Source organism: Bos indicus x Bos taurus, chromosome 9, assembly GCF_003369695.1.
Source record: "Bos indicus x Bos taurus breed Angus x Brahman F1 hybrid chromosome 9, Bos_hybrid_MaternalHap_v2.0, whole genome shotgun sequence".
Classification (NCBI taxonomy): Eukaryota; Metazoa; Chordata; class Mammalia; order Artiodactyla; family Bovidae; genus Bos; species Bos indicus x Bos taurus.
The window spans coordinates 13,236,110-13,256,199 of record NC_040084.1 but is presented as its reverse complement, the minus strand read 5'-3'; the positions used below and the strand labels follow the sequence as shown (position 1 = coordinate 13,256,199).

Below are 20,090 nucleotides of genomic sequence, written 5' to 3'. Positions count from 1 at the left end.
TGAACTTCCTAACACTACAGAATTCTGACAGGCCAGAATCCGCCTCAGAGAGTTTAAAATCTACGTAATTTCAGAAAGTAGGTCTGATTTGTCCTAGTTTTAACGTGATAACCTTCCTAGCCATTACCCATGCAGAGGTTAAGAATTCCTTCAGTAACTTCCACCCTCCCCTCTGGAAAAAGGTGACCCCTCTCATTTGTTCCCACGTGGACCTCACCAAGCGCCTGACCTGGCTGACTCAACTGTTGGCTTGTGAGTTTCTTCCCCGCTTTTATATCTCATTAATCTCCAGTTCCCAGGATTACTGCCGGTGGTCACACCAAGGCAAGATAGTGGATTTTCCTAGCGCTTCTCCCTGAGTCAGCAAATGCCCTGTGGAGACGTAAGTCAGATGACTGCATAGGGTGAACCACAGGAAACTGCTGATAACTGGGTATTTTGACTGCAAAGTAGGCAATTACATAGGAATCAAGGTATCTATTGCCTGTTTTCCACCTTCAAAGCTATCCTAGGGACAATATGCTGTCACGGGCAGAAAGAACTGGGGTTGCTAATATCCATGGCAATTTTCCCTTGTGGCTCAGCTGGTAAAGAATCCGCCTGCAATGAGGGAGACCTGGGTTCCATCTCTGGGCTGGGAAGAACCCCTGGAGAAGGAAAAGGCTACCTACTCCAGTATTCTGGCCTGGAGAATTTCATGGACTGGATAGTCCAAGGGGTCGCAAAGAGTCGACTGAGCGGCTTTCACTTTCATGGCAAATTACTACCATAACGGAACGTCATATACATGCTATCCACTCCAAGTTCTCCCCTTAATGATGCACGATTTAAGCCCTTGTCTTCCGCCTTAAGGTTCCCAGTCCCCGCTGCTCTCTGAGCTTTACCAGGAAGCGCAAGGAAGAGTAACACTAGTCTTTAGAATACCAGCGACCCAGCGGGCCTACAGCTGGCGGGCCCGACAACTCGGCGTCCGCAGCGCCTCAGCAAGCCAGGCCTCCGGAACCCGACCGTCCCCGCCCCACCGCCAGCCAAGTGGCCCGACCTCAACATGGCGGCGGGGGCGGAGCCTGCGCGGCCGCCCCGGGGCGGGATCTATGACCGACGTGGCCGGGGGGCGGGGTCAGACTGGGGGTGGTGCCAGCGGCCCAGCTCACCCTGGCCACCTCGGCCCTGGGGCGGGGGGCTTCAGCGGTCAGGCTGGAGCTCTCTTTTCCGCGGGGCAGGTTTGCGCCGTAGCTCCCTGGAGACGTCATGAAGTCCCCGGTTTCGGACTTGGCCCCGAGCGATGGCGAGGAGGGCTCGGACCGCACACCGCTCCTGCAGCGCGCCCCGCGGGCGGAAACCGGTGAGTGGCGGCGCGATCCAGGGGGGTTTCGGGCAGGTGGCCGTCCCAAGGTGGAGGGTGTCCAGAGCCGCTCAAGCCCTCGGGGGCTGATATCAGGGAGCCCGGTGAGGGCCCCCCTCAAGCCTCCGATTTCTCGGATGCCCAGAAGCCCGGTGCCGGGCCCGGGAGGCAAGCGGCGCCGGGAGGCCGGGGCCGGGCGGAAGCTCGGGCGGGACCTCGGCAGGTGCAGCCCCGGGGGTCTCCGCAGGTGCAGCCCAGGAGGCCTCGGCAGGTGCAGCCGGCGGGCTCGGGCGAGGACCTGCTGGGCGCCGCGGACTCAGGGCGCCGGCCGATCTTCCGTAGTATTGAGCTGGGGACCCTGTGGAAGAACGAACTGGGGTAGAGAACCTTGAAATGAATGGGCAGAGGGCGAAGCGGAGGATCCCGAGGAAAAAAGCACCCTGGGGAAACCTGCAATTGAAGGCTGGAGGGCGGGACGGAGACGCGGACTCTTCCTCCTTGTCACTGCCAGCTTGCCACAGCTGCTGGTCCTCCAGCATGTGATCTGGTAGCTAGCTCCTTGGGCGTGGAGACAAAAAAAAAAAAAACAACAACAAAAACAAAAAAAACCACCGGACTGGGATTAACTTTGTTGCGTATGCGGAGGGAAATTATTGGATAACTCAGCGAATATTTTGAAATTGTGCGGTAAAAGTTACTGCATACATTTTCCCCCCGTATAGTTAGTTGTCTACAATGAAGTCGTAGCAGTCTAATAAGTTAGGGAACGGGTAGGCTATCCATAGATAGGCTCAAGATAGGCTATCCACAGAGCACGCTAAGGTAATTTGTCCAAAGCATTGCAGCAAATAGAAAAGGATGTATAATACTTCACAACTTATCTTCCCTGAATTTGGGAAAATTAAAATATTTTGTTATCATGCTTCTTTAAAAGAAATCAAAACTAAAGAATAAATCACTTTGCATGCATTCATTCTGTAGTTTCAAAGATGTATGCTTGAGAAACAGAGCTGAATTAGAAATTTAACTTTTCTTGACCAAGAGCAGTATAACCTTTTAACTTTGTTTTCAACATTACCAGATGGTGGCAGTAGAGGTAGCAATATTATAGCTCCATCTGGCAACTAGGTGCTTATTTTTGTGGACGCTCAGGGTAAGCACTGTACCATACTGGCGTTTTATCTGGAAGTCGGGCTTAGTTCCATAAACTGATCTTTTTTCATGGCATATGAATTAGATTTCTGTAATCCTCTTCTCTGAAATAATCTAGTGTGGAAATACAGAAATAAATGCCGTCATAAAGATATTCCCTAGAAACTACTATATTCTATTGCAATTGGGAAATATATATATATATAATCAAATTTTAACTCAAATGTTAAACAGAGTAGTTGTCAGGAAATGCAGATTAAAACTGCAATGAGCCATCTTACTAAAATAGCTAATGTTAAAATAGCCAAAGATACCAAATACTGGCAAACGTATGGAATAACTAGGACTCATATTTTGCTGGTAAGAGTGTAAAATGGTACAAGTACTTTGGAAAACTGACAGTCTATTAATATTTTAAAGTTAAACATGCAGGACCATAGTACCACACAATGTTTATAGAAGCTTTAATTCATAATATCCATAGTTAAACCTGGAAACAACCTATCCATCAATCCATCAACAAATGACTGGATAAACAAATTGGGGTATATTCACATATACTCAGTGATAAAAAGTAACTACTGACACACGTGATATGGCTAAATCCCAGGCACAAAGGAAACCACCATGTTAATGTATCTTTCCGTCAGTATGAACTTCTAAACAAGCGAAACTAATCTGTAATAACAGGAAGCAGATCATTGATTGCATGGAAACTACAGGCAGGAAGGAATTGCCTGCAGAGACACTAGGGTACTTTTTGGGGTGATGGAAAAATTCTACATCTTGACTAGGGATCACAGATGTATACATCTGTCATAATTCACCAAATAGTACACTTGAAATGGGAGCATTTTATTGTGTGTAAAATATACCTCAATAAAGTAGATTAAAAAAGAAAATTTTCATTCCTTTTGGAAAATGGAATGAGATGGAAATGAAATTTGAAAACAATCCCTCCTTGATTCATGGGTTGAGTGTTCTTGTATAGATCTTAGCCCTGTTCCTCATGTCTTGAGGTGGCGGTCTTTATTATAACCACTTCCCCTCTTATTTTTACTCTATACATTACCTACAGGAGAGGAAAAGAAGATAAAAATAGCACAACACATTGTTATTTTTTGCTATTTAAAATTTAAGGGTTTTATAGAAAAGTTACAGGGTGTTGCATTAGTCAACAATATTTTAAATTAAGCTCTGTGCCTGGCATGCTATGACAAGGACAAGAGAGGAGCAATGAGAAAGACAAAGATGGGTATAACAGCTTTATAAGAGGCACCAGGGGTTACCTCGTCTTCTCGCTCAGTAGTGCCCCGGTCCTAGCTTCTGTACATCTAATAGGAGAAACAAGATGACTATTAGTTGTATTTTTATTTAAATTATGTTCTGTATGTTTACTTTGCACATTTCAGACATTGTAGGTGTTTAAAAAAAAAAAAAAACTTTTAATCCAGAATTAGCTTTTTTAGTGGTGCCTGAAGGAATAAATCTTCAGCTGACCTTAAAATCTCTCTTTCTGTATGTTTATATATGTCTTGGGCTTCCCTGGTAGCTCAGTGGGTAAAGAATCTGCCTGCAATGCAGGAGACCGCAGTTCGATTCCTGGGTCAGGAAGATCCCTTGGAGAAGGGATAGGCTACCCACTCCAGTGTTCTTGGGTTTCTCTGGTAGCTCAGCTGGTAAAGACTCTGCCTGCAATGCAGGAGACCCTGGTTCGATTCCTGGGTCGGGAAGATCTCCTATCCTAGAAAAGGGATAGGCTACCCATTCCAGTATTCTTGGGCTTCCGTGGTGGCTCAGATGGTAAAGAATTCACCCACAATGCGGGAGACCTGGCTTGGATCCCTGGGTTGAGAAGATTCCCTGGAGGAGGGCATGGCAACTCACTCCAGTATTCTTGCCTGGAAAAGCCCTGTGGACAGAGGAGTTTGGCGGGCTACAGTCCATGGGGTCACAAAGAGTCCGACGCGACTGAGCGCAGTATGTATGTTTTACTTATCATTTATGTTTGTTTTGGAACAAGCCTATTTGAAATTAGCAGTATCTTCTCTACGCTTATGTGTATAGTTTGTTTATCAGAAGAGATAACAAAAGCTGATAAAATGTTAGTTATAACGTTATACATCAGTTAAAACACCTTAGAGACTAAACTACCATCTGGTGGGCATCATTTTATATATAAACAACCAAGAGCCAAAGAGATTAAGTTCCCAAAGATTGCTGTAGCCGTGTTAAAGTCTAACCAGAGTTCTTCTAGATTTTAGTCCCATCCTCCTTCCTTGTCACAACACTGCCACCTTTGCGTTACATTTGAGAAATTCCTACTTGCAAAATGCTTAATCATTTTTGTTGACTTCACAAATGTGAAAGTTCACCAATCACTCCATCATGGATAAGAGGACATGGTTTTGTTTTATAGGTAGTGCTTCTTTATTAAGAGAGCTCAAATTAAGGTATATTTCTATAGTATTGTAAATCAGATCAACTGTTAATATATCCCCCAAAATGTTTTTAAGTGATGGGGGGAAGGAAGGCTCGATGCTGATAAACCACAGGAATGTATAGATTTTTCTGCTTAATTTAGATAGGAGGGAGGAAGGGAATTAGGCACACACATAAAATTTCCATTCCTCACACTTCTCACCAGTTGAAGGTTTATTTTTGTATGAATGAAATGTGTCTTGTATTTGATTAAATGGACTTTCAGAATACTGTTTGCACCAAAAATATATTCATTCATGTTAGGAAAAGTCAGTTTTAGATCTCCTTAGACATTTCTTTGTGTTTAAAAGCAGAACATGGATCTGGAGGCAGGGTGCCTAATTGCCAATGCTAGTTTCACTACCTAACCTAACCTCTCTGTGCCTGTAAATCAGAGAAAAATAATATACCTAACCCATAGGGCTGTTGTGAGGATTAAATAAGCTAATAGAAAGTGCTTGGAATAGAGTTTAGCATACAGTAAATGTTAATTACTATTATTATCATCAATTAAAATTGTTTGGATTTTGCATTCCTCAGAGCAGCTGGCACCAAAAAAAAAAAGAGCCCCATTCTTCATGTCACACTCTATTGGAACTTGATTTTCTAGCTTATAATGGCACATCCTCTGCTTTATTTCATTTTTTTTGTTGTTTTGTTTTGTTTTTTGCCTCTACTATTCTTTTGGGACAAGAGGCAGATGGTTACATTCAAGGTTCAGTTATATAAGCTTTGTATGCTAAACTACTGCTAAGTCGCTTCAGTCGTGTCCAACTCTGTGTGACCCCAGAGACGGCAGCCCACCAGGCTCCCCCGTCCCTGGGATTCTCTAGGCAAGAACACTGGAGTGGGTTGCCATTTCCTTCTCCAATGCATGAAAGTGAAAGTGAAGTCGCTCAGTCATATCTGACTCTTAGCGACCCCATGGACTACAGCCCACCAGGCCCCTCTGTCCATGGGATTTTCCAGGCAAGAGTACTGGAGTGGGGTGCCATTGCCTTCTCTGAAGCTTTGTATAGTACACATAAATAGAACTTGTATGTAATTACAGTCTTAAATATAAGGTATGGAGTGCTCATAGTTAGCAACCATATTACAGGATGAAGGGAAGTGGTCTTGGGTCATGTTATGATAATCAGTGTTAACATATTAAAGTAACTGAGTCCATTTTAGCAGTTTTTTATTTTTCTCTTTCAGAGTATAGATTTAAACAAGGCCTACATTTAATATTGTGTGTTGGTCACTCAGTCATGTCCAACTCTTTGCGACCCTATGGGCTGCAGCCCGCCAGGCTCCTCTGTCCATGAAATTCTCCATGCAAATACATTTAATATTGTTGCATATATTTTAAAAATTAATATAGTCAATGCCTAACAGGAAAAAAATTAACTGAGTCCATTTTAATGGAATTTGTTTTCATGTAAATGGATATTAATTTGGGAACTAGAAATGAATAAGGATTTATCAGGAGTGGGTTATCCATAAGACAGGCATGGTGTGTGTGTGTGTGTGTGTGTGTGTGTTAGTTGCTCAGTCATGTCCAACTGTCTTGGCAAGTCCAACCCATGGACTTGCCAGGCTTCTCTGTCCATGGAATTCTCCAGGCAAGAATACTGGAGTGGGTTGCCATTCCCTTTTCCAGGGGATCTTCCTGACCCAGAGATTGAACCTGGTTCTTCTGCATCACAGGCAGATTCTTTACCATCTGAGCCACCAGGGAAGCCCAAGACAGGCTAAGATTAGTTAAATATTTACCTTTTTTAAAAGCAAAACTTATTTTAGCCATTTAGATAAGAACTCTTTTTTAATGCAGTTTCCTGGCCAAGGGGCTCACCCATCCAAGCCCCCTCCTCTAGAAAAAGTCATCATCTTTGCATAGGTCAGTGCCCTTGACCATGAATTTTCCACCTCAGTCTCAGCCCCTCACCACCACTCAGTATGTCCCTGCTCCTCAGCCAGGCCTGCTCATCCCCGAGGCCTGGTATTCTCAGGTTTTCACCAGCCTGCACTCACCTCAGGCACCTCCTTACTCCAACAGAAGCCTGGCCTTCTGGGCGCTCCACTCCCACTCCTTACTGCTGTTATCTTACAGCAATTGGTGGGGTCACTTCCTTCATACTCCGCACTGATGCTCCCAGACAATCAGCCCTCCACTCTCAGGGCCATTCGGCTAGACCACTTTCCCCTACATGGTCTCCTCCTCTGCCCACTGCCCAGCCCTTTGCTTCATTGATCACAGGCTTTACCACCCGACACACGTCCATCTTCTCCGTTCTAATTCCCCACTCTTATCTCAAGTGACTTCTCACACACGTCGCCTCAAGTTCTCAGACTCAAACGTGTCTGATGACTTCCTTCCCCCCTCAGTCACCCCTTGGACTTCGTCAGCTCCCATAACTGCCTTAACCACAACTAGAATTCCTCCCTTCCTGCCTGTGTAACTGCTCCACTTTGACCTCTCTCCTATTCCATCTGAACTTTCCACCCACTGACTCCTCATTTATTTTTATGGAAGATTTCACAAGGATCCAGAAGTAGAGAGAAGGTGTGTCTGTTTTATCTATTGTCAAGATAGATACCAACTTCATAGGTAGAACTGTGAACTTCCATCCAGAAACACCCCTTGGGACTTCCCTTGTAGACCACTAAGACTCTGCCCGCCAAGGCAGGGGACATGGGTTAGATTCCTGCCCCAGGAAGATTCCACATGCCTCGGGGCAACTAAGCCAGTGCAGCACAACTCCTGAGCCTGTTCTCTAGAGCCCGTGCTCCCCAACAAAAGGAGCTACCTCAGTGAGAAGCCGATGCACCTCATGAAGGGTAGCCCCCACTCCCCACAGCTAGAGAAAGCCTACGTGCGGCAGTAAAAGACCCAGCACAGCCAAAAATAAGTAAATCAATAATTTTTTAAAAGATACACCTCTCGACTTTTTCATGTTCGCTCAGTCATGCCCGACTCTTTGTGACCCCATGGACTGTAGCCCGCCAGGCTCTTCTGTTCATGGAATTTTCCAGGCAAGAATACTGGAGTGAGTTACCATTTCCTCCTCCAGGGGATCTTCCCAACCCAGGGATCAAACCTGCGTCTCCTGCGTCTCCTGAATTGGCAGGTGAGTTCTTTACCAGCCGAGCCACTGGGGAATCCACACTCTCTACTTTTAAGCCCCCTAAATATTTGTATGCCAACTCTTGCAGACACTGCTCTAGGCATTGAAGGTGGGCAGCAGTGAACAACACAGCTGAAAAACTCCTGCTTTCACTGAGCATTAGCCCTCTCCATTTTACTTGCTTCTTGAGTCAGACTCGCACTCCAGCACTTTATTTTCTTGCTCGTACTCTAAACTCCTTTGCCCTCTTGCTTTGTCACTGCATCCATCTCAGTGTGAGCTATCTGCTTACAGGCAAGTTGTGCTTCAAGGTGAAATACAAGGGCAGATTGCTCGCCCCAGTTTTGGGTGGATGTTCACTCACTCAGCAATTCTATCTGTTTCACTGGGAACTTCACACCCCCACTCTCTTCAATAGCTTCTTTTTTCAACTCTTAATTTCTCAGAAATGAGAAATAACCTGGATCCCTAACATACATGCATGCTCAGTTGCTTCAGTCATGTCCAACTCTTTGCCACCCTATGGACTGTAGCTCTCCAGGCTCCTCTGTCCATGGGATTCTCTACTCAAGAATACTGGAGTGGGTTGCTATGCCCTCTTCCAGGGAATCTTCCTGACCCAGGGATTGAACCCACATCTCCTGTGTCTCCTGCACTTCAGGCTGATTCTTTACCCACTGAGCCACCTGGGAAGCCCTAATTACCTCAATTCCTAATATCCAGAGAAAGCATTATAATAACAACAGTTCACAGTAATTGAAGCATATTATGTGTATTCTAAATATTTTATATGTGCCACCCCAGTTAACCCTTAAAACCATTATCTAAAACACTTAGACTGATACTGAGCACATTGAGCTCAATAATTATTGCCTATTGTTTTTGTTATTAAATTAAGAAACCAGTGTTCCACTCAGTTACTGCAGCATCATAGTCCAGCCCCATCAGGTCATCTGCTGTTTCCTGCTCCTTTTTTTAAAATTAATTTATTTTTAATTTTATTTTTTTTAATTGGAGGATGATTGTTTTACAATGTTGTATTGGTTTCTGCCTTTACGACAATGCGAATCAGTCATAAATATATATATATATATATATACACCCCTCTCTCTCTTTAGCCTCCCTCCCACTTCCCATCCCACTTCTTGGGGTCATTACAGGATGCCATGCTGAGCTTCCTCTATTATATAGCAGTTTCCCACTAGCCATCTGTTTTCCACATGGTAGTGTATATCTGTCAATGCTATTTTCTCAAGTCATCCTATTCATCCTGCCCTTTCCTTTCCTATTGTGTCCACAAGTTCATTCTCTACATCAGTATCTCCATTTCTTCCCTGTTAATAGGGTCATCAATACTATTTTTCTGGATTCCATATATATGAGTTAAAATATGATATAGTTTTTTCCTCTCTCTGACCTTGTTGTTGTTCAGTCGCTGAGTCATGTGTGACTCTTTGTGACTCCATGGACTACAGCACACCAGGCTCCTCCATCCTTCACCATCTCCCAGTTTGTTCAAATTCATGTCTGCTGAGTCAGTGATGCTCTCTAACCCTTCCTAACCTTTGCGATCCAACCCTTGCTATCTAACTGATGTTTCAGCCCTTCCAATGAATATTCAGGGTTGATTTCCTTTAGGGTTGACTGGTTTTATATCTGTGCAGTCCATGGAACTCTCAGCAATCTAGAGGGGTGGTATAGGGTGGGAGGTGGAAGGGAGGTTCAAGAGGAAGGGGACATATGGATGCCTATGGTAGATTCATGTTGATATATAGCAGAAACCAGCACAATATTGTAAAGCAATTGTCCTCCAATTAAAAATAAGTAAGTTTTTTTTAAAAGAGTCTTCTCTAGCACCACAATTCAAAAGAATCCGTTCTTTGGCGCTCAGCCTTTTTTATGGTCCAGCTCTCCTATCTGTACATGACTACTGGAAAAAACCATAGCTTTGACTGTACGGACCTTTGTTGGCAAAGTGACACCTTTGCTTTTTAATATGCTGTCTAGGATTGTCATAGCTTTCCTTCCAAGGATCAAGCGTCTTCTAATTCCATGGCTGTAGTCACCATCTGCAGTGATTTTGGAGCCCAAGACTTACTTCACTCTGTATAACAGGTTCTAGGTTCAGCCACCTCCCTACAACTGACTCAAATTCATTCCCTTTTATGACTAATATTCCATTGTATATATGGACCACATCTTCTATATTCATTCATCTATCAGTGGACATCTAACTGTGGTCAGAAACCTTTCAACAAACAAAAGCCCAGGGCCAGATGGCTTCCTGCCCCTTTCGTGCTCACTCTTCTTGTTTCCACACTGTGCTTGCCCTGCCTTTGTTTGTATTACTCTCCCTCCTCTAGCCTGCCCATGGCTTCCTGCTTATGGATGAAGATTCAGTGTTGGGTGTTCTTTCTCCCAGAGGCCTTCCTTGACCATCCCCTACCCCACACACAGCATGTTTACATCCCTCTTTTGTCCCGTGTTACACACTTACGTGTATTGTAGCACTGTATCTCATCGGTATGACTTTCTCCAGGGTAAATGGGAAAGGATTCTCTTTTACCGCCTGCCCTTCGGTACTTCATCTAATCTACACACAACCCAGTGAGGTGGATGGCGGTCACCTCATTTGGCAGCTGAGAAACCTCTTATTGGAAACTTAGCGGCCTTCCCCCAAGACACACTGCCAGTGAAAATCAGAGCTGAGATTCCATCAGCAGGTCTGCTGCTGCTAAGTCACTTCAGTCATGTCCGACTCTGTGCGACCCCATAGACAGCAGCCCACCAGGCTCCCCCATCCCTGGGATTCTCCAGGCAAAAACATGAGTGGGATGCCATTTCCTTCTCCAATGCATGAAAGTGAAAAGTGGAAGTAAAGTCGCTCAGTCGTGTCCGACCCTCAGCGACCCCATGGACTGCAGCTTACCAGGCTCCTCCATCCATGGGATTTTCCAGGCAAGAGTACTGGAGTGGGGTGCCATTGCCTTCTCCAATCAGCAGGTCTGCTTTGATCTAAATCAGCCTGTGTTCTTTCAACTACACCTACTTCACATTCCTAAGTTGAAACCATGTTTTAGAAGCTGCTGTTTGTTTTGGTGGGTGCTCCGCTCGTTATGCAAGCATGGTTTTACTTTGAATTTGATTTCTGTGTGGCGGGTGCCCAGTGAATGTACTCTCTCATTGTCATGCAAGCGCACTTTTCTTGGGCCAGTTTCAACCACTGGCCACATTCACAGGTACATTTTGCTCTGCCACCATACATTCCTTTATTCTTGTCATACTTTCTTGAAATAAAATCTTTCCAACTGATTTCTAGTCAACAGCCATTTTTTAAAACTAAGAACGATTTTTTGTAATATTTCTTAAAACCTCATAGTCAAATACTTTGTGGCTTCTGTGTTGGCGTTTTCTTTTCTGATTATTGAATGTGCCTCCCGAAGTTAAAATTGCCTGATCCGTAACTACTAGATCAGATTTTCAAGTAATTGCACGGGTAATTTGAAATCGTTTTACTCGCTTTTTCTCCACTTCCCAAACTTTTGGCACCAAGGATGGGGGAAGGGATAGTCAGGGAGTTTGGGATGGACATGTACACACTGCTATATTTAAAATGGATAACCAACAAGGACCTAATATACAGCACAGGGAACTCTGCTCAATGTCATGTGGCAGCTTGGATGGCAGGGGAGTTTGGGGGAGAATGGATACATGTATATGTATGGTAGAATCCCTTTGCTGTCCACCTGAAACTTTTAACAACATTGTTAATCGGGCTATACCCTAATACAAAATAAAAGGCTTAATTTAAAAAAAAAAACAAACAAACATGCCTTGTAGTTTGCAAACTGTCCTTAACTAAACAGCTACCAATTTGCTTGGGGTGGAGAGCAAGAGTATCTAGATTCAGGTGACAGAGGCAGTGTGAATAAAACTTTATAAATATAGTTTCCACAGGTCTGGATTGAACTGTGGCAGGCGGTGCCACAGTTCGAACACCAGCTCTACTCTTGAGAAAGAAATCAAGAATGCCAAATGAAAAATTTTCTGTTAAAAGATGTCAGTCTTTCACAAAGCTAAAATTAATAGCAGGTGTTAAGTGTATGAGTGCTTACAGAGGAGTGAGTTGGATTACAGTATGTTAACATACACCTAAATGCAGTTGTGCTGTCTTCATTAAGGCTTTAATCTGAATCTGTACGAAGACAATTGTACTCTGACAAATACATCCTTGTGCAAAGCTAGGTCAATGAAAATACCAGGATTCCTGAGTAGGGAACAACAGGCATATGTGTGTGTGTGTACTGTATTTGTATGTGTGCATACAATGCCAATATATCACTGCCAAATAAAAGCACACATATATGCTTTTATGTATATATAAATGTATGTATGTATTTAACTTGTCGTTAGCAATTGAAATAGATTTTCATATCTTTAAAAACACTCAGTGTTGGCCGAACTTATGGTGTAAAACCCTGGATTCACCACTATGTCATTGTCACTTGGGGTCAGTCACCCTTAATTCAGCTTCCTGAATTCTTATCTCCCCTCCAGTTCTGCCACTCAATAAAAGAAGAAAACCAGAGACAGTAGGTGCATACACCTATAATTAGAGGGAAAAAAATAGGTCAAACTCCTCCTGTCATATGATCTTCCTTTAACAGGTTTCTGCCACCCACTCCCTTTCCTTTTGTGTGTGCATGTGTGTGTGTGGTACATTCTCTTACTGTGCTTTTCACCGCGGGCCCTTTAAGCAAGACCAACTGAGCAACTGTCACAGGGGCTGCAACTGTCATAGATTCTGCAAGTTTGCTTCTGGATTCTTAAATACATATATTTCAGGAAAGGCTTAAGTATTAATCATGGCTTCTGATTCAAACCCAGCCTCTGAGGATGGTTTTCAAGGTAAGAAATTGATTGTGGTGTGTGGGGGGCAGAGAGAAGGGAAGGGGGTTCATGCCCTGGCCTTAGCAGAAAGTTTTTATGCTGAGATGTGTTTATGATGAGAGATGACTACTAACCCATAGTTAGTAATGTACACGGTATGCTGAATACTCAAGGACTTATTGGCCATGTTTGAGATCGATTTTCAGCAACAGCAATGCCATTAAACCCCTTTACCTGTGTTTCTCATATCTTGTCAGCTGACAGGGATTGGGGCTTCAGTTTTGACTCCAGAATGCAGATTTTTCTGAGCAAAGTTAATAAAACTGTTGCCTCCATATTTTAAGAAACCATCTTATAGTTCAGGCTCTCATATGTTAAATGTTTATCAAAGGTACAGATACCAGAACAAATTTTCCTTGATACATGCTTTTAGGTATACTTCATCTGATAATATTCTCAGAAAAATATTCATAATTTACTAACTTGTGTACATCTAAGAAGTGACCTTTTTAATGATTTAGACAATATGATCTAAGTTATTCTTTTCATGGAAGTTTTACCCCAAGTCTTTATTTCAGCTCCAGTGTGCTGCTCTGCTCGTTACAACCTAGCATTTTTGTCCTTTTTTGGTTTCTTCGTTCTCTACTCATTACGGGTGAATCTGAGTGTTGCCCTAGTAGACATGGTGGACTCAAACACAACTGCCAAAGATAACAGAACGTCCTACGAGTGTGCAGAGCATTCGGCTCCCATAAAAGTTCTTCGCAACCAAACGGTGAGTGCTGTTTTTTCAAGCAGACGATCTTAATCGTAAAACACTTCCAGGTAAACATATTGAAAAACATTGAATTTGTTCGTCCTACAGAAACACAAACTCTTTCTTCATGTAAACCCTGAACCATTTTCTTTTGTGTTTTCCCAGTGACTGGTTAGCTGCTGCTGCTGCACCCTGATCTGTTTGAAAAGTAACTTTTGAGTTCCCTCCATAAACATGCCATCCTTGAAGAGAATTTAGAAAAACCTGTCTGGCATACTGGGAAATTAGATTGTTTTAGATGTTGCTAAATAGTTTTTATGGGAACAATATTTAATAGCTGTACTCTTTAAAAGGTTCCTGTTGCAGGAGAACTTTTTAAATCTTATTTATTTATTTTTGGCTACACTGGGTCTTTGTTGCCGCGTGGGCTTTTCTCTCCTTGCAGCAAGTGGGGGCTCCTCTCTAGTTGCGGTGAGCAGGCTTCTCATTGCGGTGGCTTCTCTTGTTGCGGAGCACGGGCTTCAGTAGCTGTGGCACGTGGGCTCAGTAGTTGCAGTTCCCCAGACTCTGGAGTACAGGCTCAATAGTTGTGGTGCTTGGGCTTGGTTGGTTCCACGTTATGGGGGAATCTTCTTCATAGGTCAGGGATCGAGCGTGTGTCTCCTGCATTGTCTGGCTGTTTCTTTACCACTGGTCCACCAGGGAAGCCCTCTGTTAGGAGAATTTAAACAATCTCAACTACAAGGGTGAAAAATAAGAATTCATCAATTTATTTTCAAATATCTATAATTTGTCTCACCTAAGCTACTTACATCATTTTGCCCCCCTCGTATTCTAGTGGTATTGATGAGTGCTTGTTCATCATTTGTTCAGAATTGAGTTTTACACATATTAAACGTTTTATTTTGCATGGAGACAATACAGGGGGGACAGGCGGATGTCCTTTTATAAGCATATTTTTATCCATCTTCAGTGCTCATCAAGGAGCCAGATCCCATGTTAGGTGAGTCTTCTCTGCCATTTACAGATGAGAAGACTTCCCTCTTCTCAAACAGGGAAGAGGGTTTCCGCCCCCAAACAAGCACATGTACAAAAATAATGACATCAAAAATCTTTACGTTGGACTTTGATAATGCTACTGAATACATGTTAAGGGTACATATCACCCACTTTCCCTGACTCAACCTGTAACTGCTAGATACTTCATGAAGCCCTAGAATTTCAGAGAAGCTACAGAATGGTACTATAAACAAAGATAATTGTGGGTTTGCTTTGTATTTCTTCCTTCCACAAATTCTTCTGATAATTCAACTACTTGAAAAGTTTTAGTCACTAATCGTGTCCGACTCTTTGCAATCCCATGGACTCTAGCCCACCAGGCTCCTCTGTCTATGGAATTCTCCAGGCCAGAATATGATGGTGGGTAGCCATTCCTTTCTCCAGGGGATCTTCCCAACCCAGAGATCAAACCAAGGTCTCCTGCATTGCAGGCAGATTCTTTAGCATCTAAGCCACCTATCTGCCTTATATGCACAATAAAAAGAAATCCTGAATGGTTCTTAACACATGGGTTAGGTTACATGGCTACGTGTACTAAAGATTCAGATACCCAGCTGTCAAATCTTCATATTCAGACTTCCTTGGTGGTGCAGTGGATAGGAATCTGCCTGCCAATTCAGGACACAGGTTCGGTCCTTTGTCCTGGAAGAGTCTACATGCCATGGAGCAAATAAGCCCGTGGGCCACAACTCCTGAGCCTGTGCTCTGCAATAAGAGAAGTCACTGTAATGAGAAGCCCATGCACCTCAGCTAGAGAGTAGCCCCTACTCGATGCAACTAGAGAAAGCCCATGCATAGCAACAAAGACCCAGCACAACCAAAAATATAAGTTAATAAAATTTTAAAATCTTCATATTCACCTTACTGTGTGTTGCTACTAGTTAAAAGGCATATCCTACTCACATGAAGCTTCTGGCTTGGTTTAAATTCTTGCTCTATTGTACTGCTCTATATCCTTATTTAAGTGCTTGCTCTGAAATGAGGAGACATTATATTTTTGCATACTAGTAGCTAACATTAAGTGATTACTTGGTATGTGTCAGGCCTTATTTTATGTGCCTTTTCCATTTAATCTTCCCAGGTTACAAATCCAGTAAGTAATAGAGCTGGCCTTGAACCCAGTCCTAGCTCAAAAGCCTGGCTTAGCCTCTGAAGTATCCTGATCAGTAACTTTCTGGATCAGCCCTCTGCCTTTTTTGAGCCTTCTTTGTCACAAAACATCTACAATTCATCCCATAGTCTAGTTTTATAAAATAGCAAGCATGCCTGCACATTATGACTTTGAATGATTTTCCATTCACTCCTAGAAACTGCATGTCTGTATCACATTGACTCACCCACCCAAGAGGAAGTCTGCATGTTCTTCAGCCTCCATCAGTGGTTCTGGGGAGTTTCCTGGTAGTCCAATGGTTAAGACTTGGTGCTTTCACTAGTATGGCCTGGGTTCAGTCCCTGGTCGGGGAACTAAGATCTCACAGGCCTCACTGCCAAAAAACAAATAAACAGGGAAAAAAAGAACAGTGGTTCAAAATTGCATTTATATGTACCCACATGCCAGTAAAAGGAGCCATTTTATCAAGATGTTAAAAGGCTGAGTTTTTTTAAATTTTTTATTTGGTGGAAATTTTCTTTACAATGTTCTGTTGGTTTCTGCTGTACAACAATGGAAATCAGTCATAATTATATATATATCCATAGCCTCCCTCACCTGCCCCCATCCCACCCGCTCTAGGTCATCACAGAACGCTAGGGTGGGCTCCCTGTGTTCTGTAGTGACTTCCCACTAACTGTTTATTTTACACGAGTGTGTATATATGTCAGTGCTACCTTCTCCATTCATTCCTACCCTCACTTTCCCCTGCTGTGTCCAGAAATCCATCCACTAATTTCATCAGTACCATTTTTCTAGATTCCAAATATATATGTTAATATACAATACTTGTTTTCCTCTTTCTGACTTACTTCACACTCTATAACAGGCTCTAGGTAGAAACCTCAGGCAATGTTAGTGGGAATGTAAACTGATGCAGCCATTATGGAGAAGAGTGTGGAGTATTCCTTAAAAGAAAAAAAGAGGACTAAAACTACCATATGACCCAGTAATCCCACTACTGGGCATATACCCTGAGAAAACCACAATTCTAAAAGACATATGCACCCAGTGTCCATCGTAGCACTGTTTACAACAGCCAGACGTGGAGGAAACATCCAGGTGCATTGACAGATGAATGGATAAAGCTGTGGTATGTAAACACAATGGAATGTTACTTAGCCATAAAAGACTTTTTTTTTTTCCTATTCTTTATAGGGTAAAAAGTACCAGTGGGATGCAGAAACTCAAGGGTGGATTCTCGGGTCTTTTTTTTATGGCTACATCATCACACAAATTCCTGGAGGCTATGTTGCCAGCAGAAGTGGGGGGAAGCTGCTGCTAGGATTCGGAGTCCTTGGTACTGCTGTCTTCACCCTGTTCACTCCCCTCGCTGCAGATTTCGGATTCGGAGCCCTCGTTGCACTCAGGGCACTAGAAGGGCTAGGAGAGGTATGCTTTTTTCTCTTTTATTTTTCTTCTTACCCCTTCTCACTTTCTTATCTTCTTAAAGATATCATTCTTTGGTATGAACATGAGCCCCAAAAAATGACACTGGAAGATAATAGGGATTTATTTTTTAACTAAAAACTGATTAAACCATAAAATAACATGAGTAGATTTTTGTTTGTGGTCGATGAGCTCTCCAGTGGAAGCACTCCAAAATTAAAAGCTTTACTCAAAGATCAGAGAAAACATTTTCTAGGGGACACTTCATAGCTCCCCCTGTTCCCTCCTACTGAGGAGATAAGGAAGTGCAAAAGTGTTAGTCTCATTCAGGCCTTAAATAAAGTAGATGAGTAAAGTTAACATTGAGAGGAATCCCTTTGTATCTGTGTAGGAAAAACACTGACTGGAGTAGTAAAATCCAGTCATAATAATGGCTAGACAACTTTGGAAATTGCCAGGTGCTATTTAAATTTAAGCTTTGGTCACTCATCTGAACGATCCTTATCAAATAGAGGTGTACCAAATAAGCTCTTCTTGATTATAAAATAAAACTAGCCCCCTAATACCAGGTTCTTCTTCTCCTTACCTGAGTAAAATACATGTTTTACAGATAAAGACATGGAAGTTCTAAAAGGTTAACTGATCTTTCTGAGGCTACAACAGCTAGTGAATGGCCAAGGACAGCAGTGAATCCACCACTTTGAATCTACCAGAATGTATTCCTTCCTGTTCCCGGTAGCATCTCCTCCTCTCCCAAGTCTCCATGGACCTCCCTGCTTTCACTGTTCTGTTACTTCTCCATTATCTGTAACTGGTATTTTTTTAAGTCAAAGTGTAACAGATGTACAATATTATGTAAATCTCAGATGTACAATATAATGATTCAAAATTTTTATGGATGATACTCCATTTGTAATGTTTATAAAATATTATATTCCCTGTGATACGCAATTTCCTGACAGCTTATTTATGTTATACCCAGTGGTTTGTATTAATACCTCTTAATCCCCTCCTCCTATCTTGCCCCTCCACTAATTAGCATTTACTAGGCTGATTATGACCAGAAAACTTAAAAAAAAAATACCATAAACACTCTAATTGTTTTTTGGTAGGACCATTTTTCCTGTTGATAAGGGTGAATTTGAATTTTCTTCTAGTATCCCACCGTATTAGATCAGTATGTTTAAGTTATGTATTGGTTACATTTCCATTTCATTCAGGCCTTAAATAAAGTAGATGAGTAAAGTTAACATTGAGAGGAATCCCTTTATATCATCACTCAATACATTCTTTTATATTTTTTATAACCCTTACCTTGCAGTCCTCAAACCAGTTGACAGAATCCACAAATCTTTGTTCAGATTTTTAAAGTACTTCACTATGAGGTATTTTCACTCAACACTGTAAAGGCATGTCACTCCATGAAACCTAATTCTGGTTGGAGTCTTATCCAGAAATTTTTCTTGCAACAAGATACTCAACTGAATTTAAGACATTAACAAAATGACTTTGTATTTCATCAGAAATGCCTTTTTCCCTTCTCAGGGTGTCACATTTCCAGCCATGCATGCCATGTGGTCTTCATGGGCTCCCCCTCTTGAAAGAAGCAAGCTTCTGAGTATTTCATATGCAGGTGAGATAACCATCTTTATAAAGATCGTTGCTACAGTTTGTTATCTACACATCAACCTTGGGGGAAAGGTATACACCAGAGTCATGCAATGTCAAGTGTTTCCTTTGGGGAAAAATAAAGTTTTGAGGATACAACTTTGTTATTAATGGTTTTCCTTGGCTCACTAGCATATAGCAATGTGGCATAATTGACTGTTGTCCTTTTCTCCATCTGCTATCCTTTATTTCAAACCATGTTGCCTTTTCAGATGTTGGTATAGAGAATGCTTTAACAGAACAAAATCCCCCAAAAGCTGGAAAATTGAATACTTGTGTCCTTAAATTGTGATTTCTGGTTTGATCATCTCATAAACATGTCATGACTTTCAATCCCTCCCTTCAGACACCTTTTTTTTCCCCTATGCATTATTTTCTATCATTTTGATCTATAGGTAAGATAGCATGAGCTTTATATGTGAATTATAATTCCTCCAGCTCACATACTGAATGAAAACTTTTTGACCTGACGGCTTTTAAATACAGTGGTTGAGAAAGACCTCTCTTGCAGTGGCTTTTAAGCTAAAATCTGAAGAATGAGATGAACCAGTCATGCAAAGAGCAAAAAAGGAAAGCATTCCAGCCAATCAGAACAACATGTACAAGGACTGACAGGCAGGAAGTAACATAGTTTCAAAGCAATGAGAAGCACTGCTGCTGCTAAATAGCTTCAGTCGTGTCGGACTCTGTGCAACCCCATAGACGGCAGCCCACCAGGCTCCCCCGCCCCTGGGATTCTCCAGGCAAGAACACTGGAGTGGGTTGCCATTTCCTTCTCCAATGCATGAAAGTGAAAAGTGAAAGGGAAGTCGCTCAGTCGTGTCCGACTCCTAGCGACCCCATGGAGTGCAGCCTACCAGGCTCCTCAGTCCATGGGATTTTCCAGGCAAGAGTACTGGAGTGGGTTGGGCTTAGAGGAATAGACAAGAGCCAGATTACATCAAGGCCTACAGGTCACAGGGTTTTTCTTCTCCAAAATGGGGAAATATTTTACATGAGAGATACGATCTCATGTACATCTTAAGAAGGTTCCTTTTTTTTTTCTTTTCTTTTAAGAAGATTCTTACAGCTGTGTGGAGATTGATGTAAGAA

The 20,090-nt window shown here is 42.5% G+C and overlaps 1 protein-coding gene across 3 annotated transcripts in view; it reads left to right on the top strand.

Annotated features, from left to right (window-relative positions):
- The first annotated feature begins 1,115 nt into the window (after positions 1–1,115).
- Positions 1,116–20,090, top strand: part of SLC17A5 (solute carrier family 17 member 5) — a 76,065-nt gene continuing 57,090 nt past the window's right edge. Inside the window, exons 1-5 of one of the 3 annotated variants that reach the window (XM_027550944.1) lie at positions 1,116–1,345; positions 8,032–8,088; positions 13,554–13,750; positions 17,100–17,333; positions 18,876–18,963. In XM_027550944.1, coding sequence (XP_027406745.1) covers positions 1,252–1,345; positions 8,032–8,088; positions 13,554–13,750; positions 17,100–17,333; positions 18,876–18,963 — 670 coding nt within the window. In that variant the 5' untranslated portion in view covers positions 1,116–1,251. Of the gene's footprint in view, positions 1,346–8,031; positions 8,089–11,866; positions 12,994–13,553; positions 13,751–17,099; positions 17,334–18,875; positions 18,964–20,090 lie in introns of those variants that run through there. The other 2 variants (XM_027550945.1, XM_027550946.1) reach the window with 2 other exon arrangements.